An 18,749-nucleotide genomic window follows, 5' to 3' on the forward strand; every position below is an offset into this window, starting at 1 on the left:
ACTGGGGGTGTACATGAGATCACCAGTGAATAACATTATAATACTCATAATTAATGTTGGATGGATGGATGGGACCAAGCAAGCAAGGCAAAATCATACAAGAAACTGAGGCAGGTGAGCAGTCATGTGTGGTAGTCATGGGTGGGTGGGTAGGGAAGATGGTGAAGGCTGTAACTCTGTGTGTGTGTGTGTGTGTGTGTGTGTGTGTGTGTGTGTGTGTGTACTCACGTGTATGCCCAGAGGTTCAGACCAGGCTAATGGCAGCAGGAATATGCTCCAGACTGGTGGGGATAGGACTTCAGATAACACATTACCAGGCTTAGTTGGAGGGAATCAGGCATGTGTTGAAGGTCTTCTAAAACTACCACTAAGTGGAGGTGAGGATAGTATGGGCTTATATTTAATTTCCTAGATAATCAGCATGAAGATATTCCTTGTCTTGTGATATGTTGGGAATTATCTGAATTGAATATTCAATTCATAAGTCGACTATCAGATTGGTGATGCTTGTAGCACTTAAAATAGTTTCCCTTTAATGTAATCACGTTTTCCATGGTGGTCTAAAAGATACTGATTACTTTTAATTCATTTAGGAGTGTGTTTTGTATATACTCTCTCTTCCTGTTACTTCCTACTCTGTCCTTCCATTTCCCTACACACCTGTGAATACAAACATATATTTACTTGCTGGGGTCCAGCCCCAGTGGATCCAGGGAATTCAAAGTGAAGACAGCGTTGGCGTCTGAGGATTAATTGCTTAATTAAAGATACGGAGGGAGATTAGAAAGAAATAGTGTAGTAGGAAAATTAGTGGGGAAAAAGAGGCTGAATAACTTGGTTTACTTGGAAAACCAATAAAACTCCAAGACAAGGAGTTTGCACCACCTACGTGGGCCACTGGTGCCCGTTTGAATAGCGGAGGGTGCCCCGCCTTGGGCTCCCTCTTACGTGGGTCTTAGAAGCCAGGGCAAGTAAGTAGACATGGTGAGCCTCCACGCTCCAGGTGGGAATTCAGCCAGAAAAGAAGAGAACGAGAAAAGACCACACGGGGGAGACCAGTCTTTCCAGGAACTGGTCCGTTTCTTTATTTTCCAGGTCCACGTTTATACTTTCAGTTGTACATAGAGATGAATGTGTTCTCAGCATATCTTTGTTCTTACAAGGGGCTCACATTTGTTTTACAATATCTTCTGGTCTGGAGACTGATTAACATTTTATGGCCCCACCTTTCTTTCTATTGATAAAGGTTAATCGATCAGAAAACTTGTTTCCCCTTAAGATCTATTTAGTCTTCAGTTCAGTTCAGTTCAGTCGCTCAGTCGTGTCCGACTCTTTGCGACCCCATGAATCGCAGCACGCCAGGCCTCCCTGTCCATCACCATCTCCTGGAGTTCACTCAGACTCACGTCCATTGAGTCCGTGATGCCATGCAGCCATCTCATCCTTGGTCGTCCCCTTCTCCTCCTGTCCCCAATCCCTCCCAGCATCAGAGTCTTTTCCAATGAGTCAACTCTTTGCATGAGGTGGCCAAAGTACTGGAGCTTCAGCTTTAGCATCATTCCTTCCAAAGAAGTCCCAGGGTTGATCTCCTTCAGAATGGACTGGTTGGATCTCCTTGCAATCCCAGGGACTCTCAAGAGTCTTCTCTAACACCACAGTTCAAAAGCATCAATTCTTTGGCACTGAGCTTTCTTCACAGTCCAACTCTCACATCCATACATGACTGCTAGAAAAACCATAGCCTTGACTAGATGGACCTTAGTCGGCAAAGTAATGTCTCTGCTTTTGAATATACTATCTAGGTTGGTCATAACTTTTCTTCCAAGAAGTAAACGTCTTTTAATTTCATGGCTGCAGTCACCATCTGCGGTGATTTTGGAGCCCCCCAAAATAAAGTCTGACACTGTTTCCACTGTTTCCCAATCTATTTCCCATGTAGTGATGGGACCAGATGCCATGATCTTTGTTTTCTGAATGTTGAGCTTTAAGCCAACTTTTTCACTCTCCTCTTTCACTTTCATCAAGAGGCTTTTGAGTTCCTCTTCACTTTCTACCATAAGGGTGGTGTCATCTGCATATCTGAGGTTATTGATATTTCTCCCGGCAATCTTGATTCCAGCTTGTGTTTCTTCTAGTCCAGCGTTTCTCATGATGTACTCTGCATAGAAGTTAAATAAGCAGGGTGACAATATACAGCCTTGACATACTCCTTTTCCTATTTGGAACCAGTCTGTTGTTCCATGTCCAGTTCTAACTGTTGCTTCTTGACGAGCATACAGATTTCTCAAGAGGCAGGTTAGGTGGTCTGGTATTCCCATCTCTCTCAGAATCTTCCACAGTTGATTGTGATCCACACAGTCAAAGGCTTTGGCATAGTCAATAAAGCAGAAATAGATGTTTTTCTGGAACTCTCTTGCTTTTTCAATGATCCAGCGGATGTTGGCAATTTGATCTCTGGTTCCTCTGCCTTTTTGAAAACCAGCTTGAACATCAGGGAGTTCACGGTTCATGTATTACTGAGCTTGGAGAATTTTGAGCATTACTTTACTAGCGTGTGAGATGAGTGCAATTGTGCAGTAGTTTGAGCATTCTTTGGCATTGCCTTTCTTTGGAATAGGAATGAAAACTGACCTTTTCCAGTCCTGTGGCCACTGCTGAGTTTTCCAAATTTGCTGGCATATTGAGTGCAGCACTTTCACAGCATCATCTTTCAGGATTTGAAACAGCTCAGCTGGAATTCCATCACCTCCATTAGCTTTGTTCATAGTGATGCTTTCTAAGGCCCATTTGACTTCACATTCCAAGATGTCTGGCTCTAGATTAGTGATCACATCATCATGATTATCTGGGTCATGAAGATCTTTTTTGTACAGTTCTTCTGTGTATTCTTGCCACCTCTTCTTAATATCTTCTGCTTCTGTGAGAGCCATACCATTTCTGTCCTTTATCAAGCCCATCTTTGCATGAAATTTTCCCTTGGTATCTCTAATTTTCTTGAGTAGATCTCTAGTCTTTCCCATTCTGTTGTTTTCCTCTATTTCTTTGCACTGATCGCTGAAGAAGGCTTTCTTATCTCTTCTTGCTATTCTTTGAAACTCTGCATTCAGATGCTTGTATCTTGCCTTTTCTCCTTTGCTTTTCACCTCTCTTCTTTTTACAGCTATTTGTAAGCCCTCCTCAGACAGCCATTTTGCTTTTTTGCATTTCTTTTCCATGGGGATGGTCTTGATCCCTGTTTCCTGTACAATGTCACGAACGTCATTCCATAGTCCATCAGGCACTCTATCTATCAGATCTAGGCCCTTAAATATATTTCTCACTTCCACTGTATAGTCATAAGGGATTTGATTTAGGTCATACCTGAATGGTCTAGTGGTTTTCCCTACTTTCTTCAATTTGAGTCTGAACTTGGCAATAAGGAGTTCATGATCTGAGCCACAGTCAGCTCCTGGTCTTGTTTTTGTTGACTGTATAGAGCTTCTCCATCTTTGGCTGCAAAGAATATAATCAATCTGATTTCGGTGTTGACCATCTGGTGATGTCCATGTGTAGAGTCTTCTCTTGTGTTGTTGGAAGAGGGTGTTTGCTATGACCAGTGCATTTTCTTAAGATAGTGATAAAGTTACATTTTTACATAGCAGGGACACAATGATTTATAACAAAGAAAGAGCAGTGCAGTGATCTATAACAAAAGAGAAAATTCATTAACTCAAAAAGTCTAGTATTGCTAACATCAAAACTACTATATTTCTTTTTCTACATTCCAATTACATTGATTGTCATACTCCCTGGTGCCTGAGGATATGGAGGCCTGGCGGCAATCATTAACTCAGCAATGAAACCCCTCACCAACATAATTTCTAACTAACTCGCTAATACTATACTAATAATTTTCTAACTTCTCAAGAGAATCTGTTTTTAGAAAGTTTAAAGCATCTCGTGCCTCTCACGGTTGGGAGGCTGTAAACAATCACATGTGGCCGGATTATCCTGTCAGGCAGGCTAGAGAGCCATCAGAGGAGTTTTTGGACTGAAACACTCCCAGGAGATTTATTAACTGGGGTCCTAAGTTAACTCCATTACAGAGAGAGGTGGTGGGGGATAGCCCCCTGTAATGTCAGAAGTGTAGGTGAAAGTCATAATGCAGCAAGGCAGGCTAACTCTGGTTTTTGGGGCAGATGCACGAGCAGATTCAGCGAGGCTCCCTTAAGGCTCGACTCGCCTTTGCCTGTCGGGCCCCTTAACCTCATGACCTTTGCCACGGGCGGGACTCCTCGTGCTGGCTCCTGGCATTTACTCACATAGTTGTATACATACTGACTTATTCACACACTTATACTTTTACGCAAGTGCGTACACATACCCTGTACACATACAGTCACATGCCCTATGCACACAGGCACTACATTTGGCGCCTGAACAACACAAGTTTGAATTGCACGGGTCACTTATATATGGGTATTTTTCAATAGTGATGACTATGGTGCTACACAATCTATGGTTGGTTGAATCCACGAATGTGGAGGAACCTTGGATACAGAGGACTGACTGTAAGTTCTATGTGAATTAACCCCCAGTTTGTTCAAGGGTCAAGTGTATGAGGTCATCTGTTATTTTAGAAGTATTTAAGCATCCAATATCAGTAGAACCCTTAGATTGTACAGAATCCCTTCTTAAAGAAATGAGGCATCTTTTACTGATTTATTTATGACTTGGCGGTTTCCTCTGTTACTTCCTGGAGGGACTTGAGGCATTTAGTATTCTTTTTAAAGAAATGATTGGTGCTTTTGGAGAATTGATTTTGAGTCTCACTTGGAGATGCACACACTGGGAGAATCTGATGCCATCATCTGCAGAGCATAGTTGGCACATAGTTGCAGGCACTTTGATTCTTAAAAACAAGTTAGTAGCTTCCAGCTCTCCTTGGGGACTGGAGGAGCACGAGTCATTCAAGTTCACAGTGACTCTTTAAAACTCATTTCAGTCATTATTCCAGGCCGCTCCTTTGATCAGAGCTGCTAGTGCAGGCCAGCTACTAATCTGGTCTCAGCTTCTTTTTCTGCCTTTGCTTTTTCTGTGGTGGAGACTTTCCCAAGAAGTAACAAGAGGAAGGAGAAGTGGAAACAAACCACCAGGAGCCTGGATAACAGAGAACTGGCTCACACCCAGGGGTGCAAGTGGCTTGCATCTGGCGATTTTCTGCTGTAGCTTTGGGACAGCCAGGGTGACACTGTCCTTGCCCCCTGTGTGAGGCCATGTGTATAAATATTAGCTTTTTGGGAGTTCCCTGGCAGTCCAGTGGTTAAGACTCCATGCTTCCATTTCAGGGGGCAAGGGTTGGATCCCTAGCCAGGGAATTAAGATTTTGCATACCTCATGGTGCAGTCAAAAAGTTTAAAAAAATTAGCTTTTTGATCCTAGATATTATTTACAATATCTAGTTACACAAACTACTCCAGGAAACATCCAGAATAGTGAGAAATTTTCCTTAATTTCGGTGAGTAGGAGGACAGACTTTGAACATTTGACTGTTCTTAAAATATATATAATATGTTTGTGTATGATATGAAATATTTCCTGACTGGAAAAATTTAGCAAAGATAAAGAATTTTTAAAAAAGATTATTAATAACTTGTGACCCTAACACCCACGGAGAGCTTCTGTTAATATTGTAGTATGTTTCTTCATCTTTTATCAAGTACGTGTGTGCATATATGTTTCAAAATTGAGATCATTATGTTGAAATAGTTATACCCTGCAGTTTGCAGTTTTTGATTAACTGTATTATGGCCATTTCCTTTGTCATTAAATATTCTTCAAAACAGTGTAGTTAGTAGTTGCAAGATATCCTATCCTACAGCTGCACTGTAATTTATGTGATTAATCTTTTTCTGGACTTGTGGGTGGTTTGTTTTACTTTTCTTTAGTTTTGGCTGCACTAAGTCTTCATTGCTACGTGCCAGCTTCTCTGCTTTCAGTGGTCAGGCTTCTCATTGCGGTGGTTTCTCCTGTTGCAGAGCACAGACTCTAGAGTGTGCAGGCTTTATTAGTTGTGGCTCAAGGGCTCCAGAGCACAGTCTCAGTAGCTGCGGCACACAGGCTTAGGTGCCCCAGGGCATGTGGAATTTTCCTGTGCCAGGGACTGAACCCATGTCCCCTGCATGGGCAAGTGGATTCTTTACCACTGGACTACTGGGAAGGTCTCTTGCTGGTGATTTTAAATAATTTTTACTAACATTTTATAGTGAATATTGTGTATTTATTATATATATATATATACATATAAATTTCTAGCTAAATTTCTAGTTGGGGAATCACTGTCTCAAAGGGTGCAAACTCTTGGTCTACACAGCTAAATTGCTTTCTAGAAGGACTGTTTCAATTTATATTCTCATCAGCAGTGTCTGGAAGTACCTCAGATGGAATGGAATTGCTGTATCATATGGTAGTTTTATTTTTAATTTTTGAGTAACCTCCACGTTGTTTTTCATAGTGGCGGCACTGATTTACATTCCCAACAACAGTGAATGAGGGTTCCTTTTTCTCCGCATGCTCACCTATACTTGTTATTTCTTGTCTTTTTCAGCAACTCTTTTAATATGGAGTCACATTTGATATTTTGATCAGAGTATCCTTACTAGAGAATTGCATGTGGATTTGGCCCTCTTTAACACAGGCATGGAACACGGAGAGCCTGGAAAGTAAAACAGCAAAAGGGAAAGGGTTTTGGCACTCCGCTGCTCGCCCTGGGGAGCCAGATCAAAATCAAAGAACCTAATGCTATTTTCCTGAATTTGTAAGAAGCACAACCCTCCATTGTTTTTGTTATTTGGCCAGGCCTCCCTGTCCCTTACCATCTCCTGGAGTTTGCTCAAACTCATGTTCATTGAGTTGGTGATGCCATCCAACCGTCTCATCTCTGTCGTTCCCTTCTCCTCCTCCCTTCAGTCTCGCCCAGCATCAGGGTCTTTTCCAATGAGTCAGTTCTTTGAATCAGGTGGTCAAAGTGTTAGAACTTCAGCTTCACCATCAGTCCTTCCAGTGAATAGTCAGGACTGATTTCCTTTAGGAATTGACTGGTTTGATTTCCTTGCTGTCCAAGGTGGGGCTCTCAAGAATCTTCTCCAACACCACAGTTTGAAGGCATCAGTTCTTCTGTGCTCAGCCTTTTTTATTGTCCAGCTCTCACATCCATACATGACTACTGGAAAAATCATAGCTTTGACTAGATGGACCTTTGTGTTTTAAGAAAAACCCTGTTCAGCAGATTTTCTATCAATAATTATTTATTGTACTTGGATGTATTCTTTGGTTATTTTTTGATAGATTATAAGATAGAAAGAATGCTGGAATCCTTGAAAAACATGCATGTATATATTCACCCCATATCTTACTGTTCTCTATTTGGAGGTGTTTAGGAAGAGGTCATGGGGGAATCTGGGTCTTGGGAAAGGGTTGGCTTGAGTGACCTTTGCTGGTGTTTGTATTTTTAGATCTGTGAATTAGCTTCAGGGAGACTGGGAAAGGGGGCGGGGTGTCCTCATTGCCACATTCAAGTTTGATAAGAACTCTTCTAAAGAGGAAATGTTCAGCGTCCTTGCTGCTTGTATGACACAGGGTTAAAGGAAGCAACCACGGGCATAGCTGGCACCCAGCACAAGCATGGAGCAGGGCGGTGCTGAGTGAACACCTTGAAAACAGTGTGTGTGGCCCCATTTTCTAGATATTGGCTGGTTAAGGGTCCAAGGCTGCAGCAGTGCTGGGAGGAGCTGGAGTGATACAGGAAAATGAAATGAGTCACTTTTTCCAAAGAGTGGGGAATATTTCCATTAGCGAAACTTCAAGAGAAAAGTTCTTTATTCTGTCTGGGAGTGTCCTCGGGGTTAAGGGCCATTTGGTTTTCTGATAATAACCTCTCCAGTTGTCTGAAAATATTAATAATTGCTCATTAGTCATTTTACTAATTTATTTTATTGGACTTTTAAATTAAGAAGTAATACATAATTGTCACAATAAGTTGAATTAGGCAGGTGTGTTTTAAAAGATTTATCATCTCCTCACCTATATTATGTGTGTGTGCTAAGATTGCTTCAGTCATGTCTGACTCTGTGTGACCCCATGGACTGTAGCCCATGCCCTCCTTCAGGGGATTTTCTCCACCCAGGGATTGAACCCATGTCTCTTAGGCTCCTGCATTGGCAGGCAGATTCTCAACCATTAGTGCCACCTTCCTATAGAATATTGTGCAGCTATTAAAAAGATATAATATTCTATTTAGTGAAAAAATTATAATGTGTATAGTGCAATCCCACTGTTTATTTTTAAAATAATAAAACAAAAAAGACAGTTATATACATGTATGTAAATTTGTATATGAAAAATAAAGGCACAGATGTCCAAAATCACTCTCATAGAAAATCAAGATTAGCAATTTGAAGTGAACCCTTCTATGCTTTTTATTTTTCATATACAAATTTATATACATATATATAGCTGTTTTTGTATTATTTTAAAACCAAATGGGATTACATTATATACATGACTTTATAATTTTTTTTTGCTAAATAGAATATTTTTTTAATAGCTGCACACTATTCTATAGGGTTGATATAACAAATATCAGTCAATCCTTATTGGATATTCAGGCTGTTTCCATCTTTGTTTTCTTTCTCTTTTTTTCATTGACATAATACTACATTCCACATCCATGTGCATCTATCTTTACATTCCGATGCTTTTATTTTAGTAGAATAGAGTACTAAAAGTAGAGTCCTGAGCCAACATATAAGTGCATTTAAAATTTCAATAGGTAACATCAAATTACTTTCCTAAAAAGCTTTTAACAATTTATACTTCCACCAACCATGTTGTACAATGTCTGACTGTCCACACTGGATGGTATCAGGCTTCAGTTCTTACCAGCCTGATAGGTGATATTATCTGTTTGTTGAGTCCCTTTGAGAAAAAAACCTCCTGTTTTAAAAAATTATTTCACAAAGTTTACATCTTCAATATAGGCATTTATGTTAACATGAGCATATCACACACACAGTACACATATAACCTGTTTCTACTGCTGACTTTTTTCATTCTTTTTGGCTGGTAGCATGTTGAGTGGATCTGCTGGTGGAGGATCTATGCATAAGAAGGGACTGGCAAATCCAGATAAAGGGAGAATTGAAGTGTAAATTTTCACTCTTTGCTTCACTCTTTTTATCAGGGCCAGGATATGAGGATGGGCATGTGAGCTCCCAGTCCTTGCTTATCAAAGCAGACCGTTTCTTAAGAATGATCTCTTCTTCATGACAGCCCATTGTCTTTGAATGATAACACCTGTCCTCTCATAATTCCTGAGACTCTAGAAAGAATTACTGAAAAATATTCTGTGACAGGTAGCTGGAAGCTATGAATTCCCAGATCAGGCTGTCAGCTCATCAGGAGAAAGGCAAGGTCAAGTCTTGGTGAAGGGCATGGAGTCTGGGGACTGCTTTTGTTTGAATCCTGGCTCTGCCACTGTCTAGCTGTGTGACTTTAGGCAAGTTAATTAACTTCTCTGTTGATTCAGTTTTCCTATCATAAATGCAGATAGTAATAGCTCCTGTCTCATGGGATTGGTGCCAGGACTAGGGATGGGCGTTCATATGAATTCAATAATAAATAAAGCACTTCAAGTAGTGCCCGGTACACAGTAAGGCCTATATACATGTTTGCTATTGTTATTATTAATTTTTATTGTTCCTGATTGAAAAGTTCTAATGACACATAGTCATGAAGGGGGGCAACTCTCTTGGATGAAAGGTAAAGAAAACGGCTGTAGAGAGGACAGCCACAGAAGGCGTGCAGACAGTCATTTATCATGTAGATCCCGTGCACTTTGTACCTAGGTTCTGGCTTTCTGGGAGTGGACTTGACTGAGGCAAAGAGGGTGGTCCCCAGCTGTGAAGTGACCCCCAGTTCATCTTCGATATCCTCTACCCCAGTGGCCCTTTGCTGCCACTTCTGGATCTTTATCTAATTTTTGGTCACCAGCAATACCGGCTAAAGCATTTTCATAACTGCTTCCCTGGGGGAGAAAATAGGTGAAAAATTTGCATGTGTCTTCCCAAAAGGAGCAGTGATGTGGGCTTCTCAGCTTCTGGCTCCTGAGCTCATAGATCTTCAAGTTGGGGGCAATCAGAATGGACTCACAGAAGCGTGAGTTGAACTATTTTGATCTGAGAAGACTGAACATGGTGAACCACGTACAAATCCAATAGTTTACAGGATCCATGAGGCAGGAGGATTTGCCTTATGTTTTGTAGGGGATGGGTTTATTTAAGCAGAACAGCAATCAAGTTTTGAACAACTTTAGTGGGAAAATGTTTACAATGTTACTGGAAGTGACAACTAATGATAATAATGACAATACATAAATTGAAAAAATACTGAAAGAAACACACCAAAATGTTAATTGTCATTACCTTGGATTGGTGTGATTATTGGTGCTTTTGTTTTCTTCTTTATATATGTGTGTGTGTGTATATATGTATTATATATATTTATACCATTCCTATATACAGACTTAAGATTTTCCAAAATGAATATATACTATTTTCTTTGATAGAAAATGAGATAGAGTAGTTACAGACTGTAACCAATAAAGCTATTAATGTAGAAATAGCCTAAATGGCTATAATAGGGAGCTGAAATAAAATGAAACTGTGGTACATCTGTATAATAAAGTGCAATACAATTATCAAGGTGGTCATAGAGTAAAATTAAAAGGTTTTCATTAAATGTTGTTAAGTGAAAAAAGTAGCATGGGAAACTAGGAAAAGCTCATGGGCAGTTAACCTCTGAGCCATCAGGGAAGCCCCAGGGAAGACCCAGCACAGCCAAAAATAAATAAATAAAAATTTTTAAAAAGTAGCATAGGAAACAATATACTACATTGCAAATGTACAATATATTACGTTTGCAAATGCTATATTGCAAATGTAAATATATGTAAATGTATATATGTGAAAAGTGAAAGTGAAAGTCATTGACTCATGTCTGACTTTTTGCGACCCCATGGACTATAGAGTCCATAGAATTCTCCAGGCCAGAATACTGGAGTGGGTACCTTTCCCTTCTCCAGGGGATCTTCCCAACCCAGGTCTCCTGAACTGCAGGCAAATTCTTTACCAGCTAAGCCACAAGGGAAGCCCAAATGTATATATAAATAAGCATAAATTTCAGGAACAGCATAAATGAAAATGTTATGACAAATGGGATTATTGGTAATTCTTTTATTTTTTGCTTACCTATATTTTCTAATTTTCTGCAATAAAACATTGATTACCTACACAGTAAGTGAGTGTTTATATAATAAAAAAAATAAACATCCAGAGACTATTCTTAGAGCAATAAAATCCTGTAAGAGTTGGTGACAAATGATATGCTTCTTGAGCAGTGTTGCCATCTGGCGGCTCAAAAGCAAAAACTCACCCTCTTTCTGCAGTTTGCATTTGGAATTAGGAGATGAAAGCCAAATACTGTGTCATGTTTCAGACGAATGCCTGGACAATTCTAGCAAGTTAATGAAAGTGTTCCTTTGATTCACAGGAAACAGAAGTAACCTGGTGACGAAGCCAAGAACCCGATCATGGGTGTAGTGTTGAATTTTACTTAAAAAATTAAACAATCTCTGTTTTACTAAATGTGTTTGCAGGCATGTTCATCCATAAAGACAGTTCTGAGTTATCTATTTTATGGATGATTCAGGGCAAAATTTCCTTCCTAACCTATTTTTTTTTCAACTACTTGGCATAGCAGCCTGTAACAACGCTACAAATATTTGTGGAATGAATGATCACTTCTGGTTGACTTAATCCAACTAACAGTTGGTGTGTTTTCATGGACTATAAATTAGAGGTGAACCAGCTGAAGCACTAGTTTTCTTGACATGTGAACATAAAATAATAAAATGCTTCACAAAGCCAAACGATGGGTAGTTTAGCTGCCATTTTGAATCAGCTACCCTGCTCACTCCTCACCATCCTAGGACTCACTCCTGAATTTCATCCAGCCCACTCACTGAATTCAACTTTCCCTACTCACCTTTCTTCTTCTGTGTATAAAATCTGAACATTTGAACAGTGCCTCTGTGGAAAAGCATTGTTCATGCCTACCCTACACTGTTCTTCTGAGTTGCCCAGAAAGCCAAGTGGCTGGTAGATGGTTGCTTTTGAGAACTAACCCTTGCTTTCCTTCTCCCCCCGCAGGTGAGCTGATCAATCTTGCTATGTACTGTGAGAGGATAAGGAGAAAATTCTGGCCTGAGTGGCACCATGATGATGACAACACCGTCTATGAGTCCGAGGAGAGCAGTGACGGCAGCAAAACACATACGCCCCTGCTGGACTTCAGCTTTTACTCAAGGACAGAGACCTTTGAAGACGAGGGAGCAGAGAACAGTTTTTCCAGAACCCCAGACACAGATTTCACCGGACACTCGCTCTTTGACTCTGATGTGGACATGGATGACTACACAGACCATGAACAGTGGAAGTGATGGCCAGCCTCGCTGACCCTCCTGTTGGAGCTGCCACTCCCTGGGGCCAGTCCAGTTTCCCAGGCAGAAATCCATCGAGCTGGGAGGAGATCTTCGTGCTTGGCACAGTTCTCACAAGCTAACTGGAGTAGAGCAGCCTTATTTCTTTTTTGTACAAACAAGACTCAGAACCATTCCTATGGCTCCATTTAAAGCAAAGAGGCAAAAAAATTAAAAAGTCAGCATGGTTCCTGAAATCCATTTTTGTTTTCATTAGAAAACTAACATTGTATGGTAGAGCAGTGCAAGAGCGGGTTGTCCACAGACTGCTTATACGTTGATGCCCTGCAACCTGAGGGCTTAGGTGTGAGTTGGATCCTTGAACATCCTTCATCCAGTAGGATTCAAAGTCATGAGTGATGTCTTCAGAAGGAATGCAGGAGATAAATGTTCTTTGGTGGCCACTTGTATTTTCTGTGTGTGTATTGTATGTTGAAATATAAGTCAAATAAAATCCATAGATATTCAGTGAACACCTACTCTGTGCAAAGCACTGTGCTAGGTGCTAGCCAGTATTGGTTTTACCCTAAGCCCTGCCAGTGACTAGCTGTGTGGTTCTGGGCAAGTCCCTTAATTCTTGTGTGCCTCATTTCCCCCACCTGTAAAGTGGGGGTGACAATAGTCTCCACCTACCTACCTCACAGGGGTGTTGTGAGGATTCATGTGGTAACATCTGGCGCTTTAAACCTCTAGGAAGAGGTGTGACATAAACACATTTTATTCTTTAATGTGCTTCGTGCGTGTGAAGATCGGCGGGCGGAAGAATTCCACATTCAGGCAACAGCAGCCACGGTCACTCGCCCAAGCCGAGCCGATGGAATACACACCAAGGCACAGTTAGAACGCGCTCATCATCCTCTTTGTGATCTTGCTTGAATTGAAATCTTTCGCTGAAAGAACCTTGGAAATATTTTTACAGATCATCAACAGCTGCAAACGGTCTTCACCTCTACTGTATATTTGCAGAGAAGTCTCTTTTGTTGCCTGAACTCAAACTGGAGAGCTGTCCTTCATTGATGCGGAGTGTTAAGTTGCCTACATTTGATTTACTTGGAGGGTATAAAGCTCAGGAATAAGATCTATTTAATAGAGGTGAAAGGGAAAGGATTTGATTGATTTTTTTTAAAAGCAGAAGCTTGCCAACTTGTAATGTCTTTTTTGAAAACAAACTTTGCAAGATGTACTGAAAAGATGAAGCAGATAGAGGATCGTTGTAAATGGTAGCAAAGCACTTTGTGCTGTGTAGACTCTATGCAGTTTTTATTAATGCAGCTTTTCTGGTCTTCTCAGCCCTTGTCCAGTGAGGGGAAGGCGATGCTGAGGAGAATCTTAATGTTTCTTAAAGATTTCCCCTCCCCTTCCTGTCCTCTCTTTTCCTCCCCATAGAGCACCTGAACTCTCGGGGTTACAGTGTTGACTAAGGCACTCTATCTCTGAAGACATAGTTTTGGTTGAGTTAGAATATTTTCCAGTGAAATATGGGGTGTAGATCCTGGGGTGATGGCTGTGGATTTGGGCTTCTGACCACAACTGCCTGGGGAAGGGCTATTCCTAATGGAGTTAAAAAGGAGTTTCTTAAAAGACAGCAACTTCTGAGAAGTTCATATACTCTATTTGAAACAGACTCTGAATATAGTTTTGACAAAACAGTCCTAGAATGCTGTGGATTCACAAAGATGTAATGAGAGAGAGTTTTTGAGGTGATTTACCATTTAAGCAATGTATAACTGGGAAAAAGTGCTGAAACACTCTAAGCTAGAGATTTTTATTCCACATAAAACTCAATTGTTAGTATCTTATCAAACCCTTCATCTTTGAAGGGACTGTTTGATGCCTAACGAGAATGTGTTGGAAGATATATGAATGGATAAGCCTATTTTGTTTCCAGTATCATTTCCAGGATTACCCACCTCTTATCTCTCTAGCAAATGCATTCCAAGACCAACTGGTGGTAGTTCTATGTGACAGGGAAAGTCCTGGCCTGAAAATGTGAATGGAGTCGACAGACTGTGGGCCTAGCTCTGCTAAGACTGAGTTGCCCTTTCCCCGCCTTCAGCGGGAAAGAGTTGTGTTTGAAATTTTGTCTATAATTTATTCTTCCTGTATAGCACAAAGTATACTGTATCTTCATGCCAAGAAGGTTTAAGTTATGAGTATGTGGGGTCACAGATATTTTTTATTGTGTATTACTTGGAGGGCACATCCATGGAGAACCAACATTAAATATGTGAAACCTTCATTCATTTTCTCCAGGTGCCTCCCACGGGGGCTGAGTCCTGGGTACTGCCCAACAGCTCATGTTTGGGTACTCAGCATTTTGTAGGTATGACTTGATTAGGAACCCTAGAATATACCCAGGTTTTACTTTCCCAAAGTGGGTTATGGAAAAATAATGACTAAGAGAAAACCCACAGTGGTGTGGGCGACTTATGCAGTCTTGATTAGGTGGGCTTTAATTTTATATGTTTCATTCTTAGGTTGACCAGATTGAACTGTTCTCCTATTTGATGAACAGGTGCTACTTATAAGAAAAATAACAAGAAATTAGGGGATGTTTTGGTTATCTGACTCTCTTGTTCAAGTTCTGTATTTCTTTTTTATTGGAAGATAACTTAAGGAAGTGTGATCTTTAATGCCAAGAGATGCTTTTGGATGGCCAGAAGACCTGTGGGCTACCTGTTCTTTTTTACCTCTCATTGTATAATTAAATTCTATCTTTTTCTCCACTTCCCTTTGCCCACCCCACCCTCATCTCCACTTGTCTGGATGAAGGAGCAGCCGAATTATACTTTGCCTTGCATATGTCAGAGTAGATACAAGGATGATTTAAATTTATGCAGAGGTAAACCGTATTGCCAGAGGCTCCCCTTTCTTTTATAACATCATGATTTGTGAATGTTAATGCTGTCAAGGTGATGGGCTGCCCAGCTGACTGATCACAGAGTTAGACAAATGGACTCGAACCAGAACTTGAGTCTCGTCCTCACATGAGCCCTACTTGTATGTACTGAGGTATGAGGATATGTGTTTGTGAAACAACTAGGGTTCAAGGAAAGGAGGTGTTAAGGATTATAGCTGTGGGAGTCTTGCCCAGATTACTTGAGAGAAAGTTCAGACCCATAGACACGGATACCTGGGTGGTGGATTTGCTCTGGAAAGCCATATTTATTTGAAGGGCAGGCCCAGAACTGAGGTCTTTCACCTTGCCTTATAGAGTTCTTGCCATTACATCAGCTTGACTTGGATTATTTTTAAAACCACCTCCCCGAGAATTCACTCCATGTTTGTAGAACCAGCGCATCCCAGCCTCTCAGAGAGTGCTTGAAATCTTTCAGTCTTGTCCCCTGTATCTCTTCACCCGGGTCAGTTCAAGGGATCTTTGTTCGGTATCTACTCTGTACAAAGTGCTGCTTGTGCTCTGTGAATGTCACCAAGACGGGCATTTAAGTTCCCAAGACCTTTGTTCTTGGATTAGATCTTTTAAGGAATCCGTCCCCATATGATCTCTCACTGGGTATGTAGTTACTCACTGATGAGTTGATAGCCCCTTACCTTAAGCCTGGCCCTGGAATCCACACTGGATATAGAGTGCTGAACAGATGCGGCGCCCCGGTTTTAGGTATTCTCTTTTGCCTAAGCTTCTGTGATAATCTCTTTTACATGTTTCGCCACTTCCCTAATCCGTTCTACCCATCACCTTAGATTAATATTTCTCAAAACTCCCATAGGGCACTGTATTGCTCTAGGATGAGGTATTCCTTTGGGCCTGGTGTCCTCACATTTTTATTTATCTTGTTTGCCAGGGCTTCTCCATGCAAGCCATCCAGTGCATCCAGGCTGATCCATTTGCTGTTGCCTAGACATACCTCACGTGCTCTGCTCTGTGCGTCCGTTCACGCCAGCCCCTCTCCTGAAATGCCCGCCCTTCCTCTCCTTTGGCTCACACATCTCACATGGCCCAAGCTTGTCAGTTCTGCAGGAAGAGGTCTCAGCTTATCGTAACCCTCGCTTCCTCTAGAAACACAGCTCCCATCACTTCCTTCCCTGAAGGCTGCATGGGGGAAGGGATTACCAGAAAGAGGGTCATACCCTAGAAAGTTATTGTGCTTCCTTGGTGGCTCAGCAGTAAAGAGTCTGCCTGCAATGCAGGAGACTCAGGAAAGGTGGATTCAATCCCTGGCTTGGGAAAATCCCCCGGAGGAGGAAATGGCAGCGCACTCCAGTATTCTTATGGGAAAGTCCCATGGACAGAGGAACCTGGCGGGCTAGAGTCTATGAGTTTGCAGAGTTGGACGTGACTGAGCACACACACAGTGGTTTTTAACTTTTGTGTCACCATTGATAATCTAATGCAAGTCCTATGCCCTAGTCCCAGAAAAATATGGAGATACGTGAAATTTTGCATGTAACTTCAGGAGATCTAGAAATGTCTTGAAATTACCTGTGAATTCCTTAGGGGGTTCATGGACCACAGGTGAAGAAACCTTGTTTGAAAAACAGTCTTTAAAAGTTACTGCTCTTAGTGTTCATTCTTGCTTGCTTTTATCCCAGCCAGACAGGAGACAAATTAAAATGGGAGGTGCAAGCACAAGTAATCCGTATCATCATCCACATGGAGAGTGCTCTGTGACAGGGAAGGAAGAAGAGGCGCCTCACACTGATTGAGAAAATATCCTTCTTTTGACAAGTTTGGCATTTTGAAAGTGAAAGGATTTTGTTGTCATCATCATGCATCTACCTCTGACCACCCAAAATGTTGATTTTGCAAAATCCGTTCAGGGACAGGGGCTTCACTTCAGCCCTGAAAAGCACCACTTCTGCATGGATAAGCTGACTGACTGGTCTGTGGCTTAAGGTGGGAGAGAAGAAGCTGGATTTTTCCTTACAGGAATAAGTTCTGCACAATCAGGTTTTTCTGCATTAATTAGTTAATTAATTGAACAATTGTTGAGTGTATTTTCAATAAAAGGATGGTGCCTTTTGTTGATAGGAAACAACTCAGGCTCTTCCTCCTCTTCTTTTTCTTTCTCTTCTTCTTCATCTCCCCTCTCCACTCCCTCTTTCCTCTCCTCCTCTTCCTCTTCCTGTTTTTTTTTTTTTTAATGGGGTGAGACTGTTTTCATTGCTCCTGGCTATTATCCAGGATCCTTTGTTCTCCTGTCTATGCAGTGCTGTTTAAGAAGAACAAGGACTGATGGAAGCACATTCAATGGCAAATATTTCTTGAGTCTAGATGTGGAACTCTGGCAATCCATTTCTAACAGGTCCAGGATCGATTGCCTGTGACTGTGGCATGCTTGACCTTTATTCATTTACTTTTAATGGTCTGGATGCAATTTGCAAAGTTCAAAAGGACCCCTTGGTGTGTGAGCAGGAGGCTCCTCTGGATGGCAGAACCCTTGCTAGTGCCAGGAGTAAATGCAAATGGATGTGGGATTTTCTTCATTTTTTTAGGTTTTTAGTCCTTGACTTTAAAGAATATCTTAAAGGTAATTAAGGCACCTTAATCTTTAAGATGACTGGAACCAGCAACACATTGGCCTTGCCCCTTAAAGAAGGTTACAGAGAATACTGAAAACAGTAAAGGGAAGCAACTCACTGTTTGGGGGCTGACGGTATGACCTCCTTAACCATTCTGTCTCTGGCCAAACAGGGACTTTGTCCCCAGACCAAAGCTCTCTGAAACTTCTGCTGCTGGCTAGACTATTTGGATGCTCAAATGTCAAGCGGATTATTGCCCCTAATTATCAAATTTGTAGACAAATAAAGGGGACCATTGCAATAATAAAACAGCTTATGAATATGGTCCAGCCAGCACAAACAATCTTGACCATTTCCATGGGGAAACAAGTTATCTAGAGCCAAACATTGGTACAGTACTTAGGTGTTCCATACACAAATAATTTCAGCAATTAACTTGATTAGTGTTATAATGTTCTTCTTATATATTTTTCAGCTGCTGTTGTCCCTAATTACAGCTTTAAATATTTTGAAACAATTCACTAGCTATAGAGTGATACATATTTATGATGCTATTTCATTTTATGAAAAGTAGTATTACTAAAAGTGACTAATTCACCTCCCATCCCCCATTGGCAAGCATCTTTCCCCTCCCTTTTTTATTTTTTACTTTTAGCTGTAGAATAGAGTAACTTTGATTTATTAGTATAATTTA

At 41.0% G+C, this 18,749-nt stretch overlaps 1 protein-coding gene across 5 annotated transcripts in view; it reads left to right on the top strand.

Moving 5' to 3' along the window:
- The window catches only part of FAXC (failed axon connections homolog, metaxin like GST domain containing), a 74,198-nt gene extending 61,151 nt beyond the window's left edge, over positions 1–13,047 (top strand). For all 5 annotated transcript variants that reach the window (XM_069599221.1, XM_069599217.1, XM_069599219.1 and 2 more), the window contains one exon: positions 12,246–13,047. In XM_069599221.1, coding sequence (XP_069455322.1) covers positions 12,246–12,535 — 290 coding nt within the window. In that variant the 3' untranslated portion in view covers positions 12,536–13,047. The remainder of the gene's footprint in view (positions 1–12,245) is intronic.
- Positions 13,048–18,749: the final 5,702 nt, after the last annotated feature.

Source organism: Ovis canadensis, chromosome 8 (genome assembly GCF_042477335.2).
Source record: "Ovis canadensis isolate MfBH-ARS-UI-01 breed Bighorn chromosome 8, ARS-UI_OviCan_v2, whole genome shotgun sequence".
Taxonomy (NCBI): domain Eukaryota; kingdom Metazoa; phylum Chordata; class Mammalia; order Artiodactyla; family Bovidae; genus Ovis; species Ovis canadensis.